The 5,242-nt window shown below is 46.5% G+C and overlaps 1 protein-coding gene across 1 annotated transcript; it reads right to left on the bottom strand.

The window, feature by feature from the left end:
- Positions 1-3,406: 3,406 nt before the first annotated feature.
- LOC133914634 (uncharacterized) lies at positions 3,407-3,979 on the bottom strand. The gene has a single exon (XM_062357698.1). It carries the CDS (start codon positions 3,977-3,979, stop codon positions 3,407-3,409), a length of 573 nt encoding a protein of 190 aa, XP_062213682.1.
- Between the last annotated feature and the right edge of the window lie 1,263 nt (positions 3,980-5,242).

Here is a 5,242-nt window from a genome sequence, read left to right as displayed (position 1 = left end):
GGGTAATGAGCCACTTTTCTAAGAGGGACTACATGATGGTCTCCCATAACACGGGTGGCCATTGGATCTTACTAGTCATTACCCCAAGTGGAACTTAGTATGATACCTCGATTCATCAAGACCAGTGGTGAGACCTAATGGCAAATAGGGACAATGTGACTATACTTTCATCAAACAAATCCTTGACGAGTAAGCTCTTCATGACTTAGGTTACATATTGAACTTTTCAAATTTACACCAAATGTTGACTATTGGATCCCTCTTCGCATGTAGGGCTTTTGACATGTATATGCGTTGTGATTCAAAGTACGATCCGAAAGAGCCCCGCATACTAACACATAAGACCGTCTTCATGGTAAGTGCTAGCAGACATATTTGCAAATACTCTACTACTACATTTTTTCTTTCGAACTGACGGTTTTTCCCCTCTCTAATGCCACCAACAACCACCGGGCAACTCATGCAGATTCTACATTGCACGTTACATGCTGCTATTCGTGGCAACAAAGGATATGAAATCCCCAGATGTAAGATAAATGCATAGTCTTTTTATAGCTGCTTTTATTCATTACAAATATTCGATGATAAAATGATTTTGCTCAAGCTAATTGCAAACTTTTTCCATAACTACTTTAATTCAGCAGGAATTCAGCTTACCAGATGGCAACATCGTGGAGTCTGCACTCTCCAACATGCAAGCACGGACCGCCTCGTTCTTAATGACCGAAGTCATCTCTTCGAAAGGTGAGTTCTATTGTAGGGAGGCAGGGCTCTGACTTATGTAATTTGTGGTTGCACTTTCGACTTATGTAATTTGTAACTATCTTGATGTGGACTTGCGTCGTTGTACGTTTCGGGGACTTTTGATTATGTAATTTGTGGTTGCATATATCGTGACTTGGTCCCTACAATGTGGGTATGGCATGAATGTGATGTGTCTTATTTGCAGGACAAGACGGCTGCCAAATCATGATATTGCTTCAGGATGCAGCCAGGAAATAGATAAATCCCTTTGAAAGATGAGAATATTAGTGATAGGTGGTAAATTCACCCATCACTGATGATTGAGTCTCAGTGATGGGTAGTTTTCCGACCCGTCTCTAAAACTCGATCATTAGAGACGAATTAGAAAGATACCCATTACTAATGACTCATAACACGTCGCTAATGACTCAGTCACCAGTGATGGGTTATAGCTACCCATCACTGGTTTTAGATAATTAGTGATGGGTGGTAAATACACCTGTCACTAATGACTCGGTCACCAATGACGGGTTGTGGTTAATACCCGTCACTAATGACCGAGTCCTAGAGATAAGTTAAAAAGCTACCAGTCACTAGGGATTGATAATTAGTGACTGGTGATACATACACCCATCACTAATGATGGTCACAGTAACGGGCAATAGGCCTCCTCAGGCCATAGGAGATGCATTTTAGTGATGAATCTCAATTATGATCCGTCACTGGTGATTGTCATTAGTGACAGGTCCCAACCCATCACTAATGTTTTATCATTAGTGACGCAATAAGAGTATCGGGTGCAGTAATCGACACCAATGACAGTTATCAGCCACCACTAATGTGTTGTTCTGGCGTAGTGTAAGGATCTAAAAAAATGACCCAATATTTTAAAGATGACCTCCTGTCATGCCAACACTAACGTTGTTCCTCCATTGCCGCCTCCCCACCCGACATCAAGTCTTTTGCTTGACCTCATCACCCATCCACGATGGTTACAGCTCGGCCACCTTTGACTCCATGTCCTTCATAATTTGGCGCTAGTTCTTCTAGATCATTTTACACAATGCTGGTGGGTCATCATCGTTCCCCTACCCTTTACACATGTCCTGGTGGGCCATCGTGGTGCCTTCTCCCCTTTATATAGGTAATTCTATCAATAACATATTTTGTACTTCATAATGTTTGCAGTTGCATGTTGAACTAACATGTATTACTCCGTAATGCACATGTAGGGATCGTTGATTTCGTGGAGGACAATGAGGCGACGACGTACACCGATAGCGACTTGCGACACTCTCTTGAGCACGACATTGATGCCTGCATCTACTTGGGTGCTACGTGCTATGCACGATGTGCTCGGCTCATCCCAGTTAGGCGGCAAACCTCCTGTACTGATGCCTGCTCCCAATAGCTGTTTTAAGCGCACAGAGGCCCCGCCGAACTCTCTCACGTACTCAGCGAACCACGTGAGAGAATGGAGCTGCAAGGCGACGAGACCTGGGACGCTTAGTGGGGTTGTCCCGAAGCGGGGACAGATTTAGGGACTAGTCTGTATCAGATATTTTGCACATATTATTCTACTTTGTTTGTATCGTACATCCGATTCCTTTTTCCAACTTCAGTCCTCCATCAGATCGCGACAGAGGACTCTAAGAAACCATCCTATCTAAATAGAAAAAGAAAGGAAGGAGGGGGAGAAAGAGTAGGCTCGACCTAGAGAAAGAACAAAAATGGGGCGACAGAACACAAAAAAGAAATTGCCTTGAGCCTAATGTCTTCTTGGTTTTATATTTATTTAGGATGACCTTTAGATTAATTCTAACTCCTATTTAACTACTTCTGTATAATTGCTTCATTATTTTTTTAATTAATTTACTCACTATTAATTTACCAATGTGATTTTAGAATGTCACATTTTATCTTAGTGCCACGAATTCTTGGAGAAACAACTTCTCGGAGTGCCAAACTGGTATAAGCGTCCGTTGTGCTCCTGTGGTGACCAAGCACTGATGACCAGAGGTTTTCCAGAGTCCCAGAATAGATCATGATTTCATGGTTATTTGTTCCCCTTTCCGGCTCTTTCATGCCTTCCAATTCTATATTCTGAACTAAGAGTCCTTACACCATGCTTGTCGACGACAACTTTGTCGCTTCAAGCAATGGGCTATAGCATGCACGTGCAGCCTTAGCACAATCCTTTTTTTTTCTTGAGATCGGCATGGGCGTTTGGCACTCCGGTCGCTGCATGCTGCAAGGGAGGGCGGGGATCGAGAGGGTGCGGGCCGGAAATGATAGACGACACGCTAGGAAGATGAGGCCCAACAAGAAGGCGGCGGCTCAGGAGGCACATAAGATATAGGGGTGGTCGTGTTGCTCGTGCGACACAGTAAATGGATGACAAGATTTAAGGACTGATGATGATCGGACGGTGAAAATATTGGGATGACGTGGAGAGAGATTTAGAGGAATTAAATGCCGAGTGAGGACGAGCTATATAGATATTAATTATAGATTTGTTAAGAAATAATTCTACATTTACCAACAATCTTACAATTTTTTAAAGTTCTGTTGCAAAGCATATATTTTACTTTATTTTATAAAAAACAAATTTGCAGACCAAGAAATATGCCCCCAGTCTATTGCTGCAGCAGTGTCCTCTTAATCAGTTGCCATTGTTCCCCCAGTAGGTCTGGCCGGCCTGCACGCCGGCTGCGGCAGGGTCGATCACTTCCGTCTCTTCGGCAGACTCGGACCCCTTCACCGGCTCGTCATCGGCCGCCTCGCCGATTCCCGTCACCGGAAGCCAGTCGGTGGCCGGCTTCCCCTTCCCCTTGGTGTTGAGCAGCGACGCCCACATGGCGAGCTGCTCCTGCCGGGTCGTCGCGGCACCCACGTACGGGCGCTCCCTTTCCCGCACGAGATCCCCATCGCCGCCCTCCACGGCGCTGGCGCCGGTCAGCGCTGGGGACGTGCCTGCCCCCACCCACGGCACCGGCCTGTGCGCCCAGTACGCCGCCGGGAGGTGGTGCGTGCTGCCGCCTCCCATGAACGGCAGCCACTTCCCCACCCTGGCGGCCGCGTCGTCGGCTGCCACGCGCCGTTGGCCAGCCGGCGCCAGCCCGAGCTCCGACGTCGTCGTCCCGGAGGTCGCGGCCACCAGCGGCCGCGCCACGGCGGCGCCGTAGAGTGCGAGGAGGTGGAGCGCCGTGGCGATGGCGAAGGTGCGTCGTCCCATGATCGATGTGAATGTGTGATCGAGCACGTACGTACGCGTGAGCGCGGACCGGAGGGATCGAGCTGTGGCTTTTATACAGCTAGTACGATGGAAGAAATGGATTTCTTGGGAAGAAGAAGAGGTAGGACCGTAGGCGTGCGTGGCCGAGAGGAACTCCTGCCTGCCTGCATGCATGCATGTGTTCTACTTGCCGCCTAGCTACTGCGGTCTTCCCGGTTTTGACTCCATTGACCGTTGGAGGGTTAGGTTGCTCACGAGTCGCATCATGTCGTGCGTGCGTGCGTCCGTCCGTTTTCGTTCAGGGCGAGCCCAGTGCCATTCGCTAGTTGGGCCGCCTCACGTGTGGGGCCAATAGTGGCGGATTGTGCATGGGCACTCGGGTTGTCATGGTGTCTTTTGTAGTGGGCCTTGGTTAGAGGGCTAAGTGCTTAATTATTCGGGCCTTGATTTAGAAAAATAAAAATAATCCTATGAGGCTAGACGTGTGCAATTGAGGAGTAGAACCAATTCTGTAGTACCGAAAAGATCGTAACATTCCGAGTTTTAGTATATAGAATATTGTAAAATTTATTTTAATTTAAAAATTTTGTAACCAATATAAAAATAAGGAATTATAGTATATATTTATTCAAATGTATTATTTTGCTAAAGTATTTCAAAGAAAATCAAATTAATTTCTAAAATTAATCTTTGCATTAAATTGAATCATTTACATTTTTGTTTAATTGTTTTTATGGGTCTTTGAGTGGAGATTTGAATTTGAATATCTCAAATTCAAATATATTCTTAAATTCTTTTCAGCTCAAATCCAAATTGAATTCAAATCCTCTCCCAAATCTTAGAGTTCAAAATGAAATTATAATTCAAATACTCTTATCTGAATTATACCAAATTCTAATCCAATTCCAAATCTAAATCAAATCTCCCATTTAAATTTATCCTAAAACCATTTTCCTTTCTTATCTTCCCTGGGCCCATTCCCTTCTCTTCTCGGGCCACCCCTCTCTCTCATCCCCTTTGCACAGCCCGATCATGTGGCCCAACCCCCCCCCCCCGCTCTCCTCTCCCTCACACCTGGGCCACGACGCGCGTTGGCCTAGCTCTCGCCCCCACCCCCTCTGTGCTCGTGTGGACCACCGGACGCTTGCTCCCATGGCCTAGCACCATGCCCTTGTGCCAGCCCGACCGCGCCATCCCTCCTCTCCTGTTGCCGCACGGGACTAGCCGGCCAGAACCATCTCCCACCTCTAGCGTATCGCTGTC

The sequence above is a fragment of the Phragmites australis genome, chromosome 4, assembly GCF_958298935.1.
Source record: "Phragmites australis chromosome 4, lpPhrAust1.1, whole genome shotgun sequence".
Classification (NCBI taxonomy): domain Eukaryota; kingdom Viridiplantae; phylum Streptophyta; class Magnoliopsida; order Poales; family Poaceae; genus Phragmites; species Phragmites australis.
The sequence above is the reverse complement of the archived record's forward strand: the minus strand, read 5'-3'. Positions and strand labels throughout refer to the sequence as shown.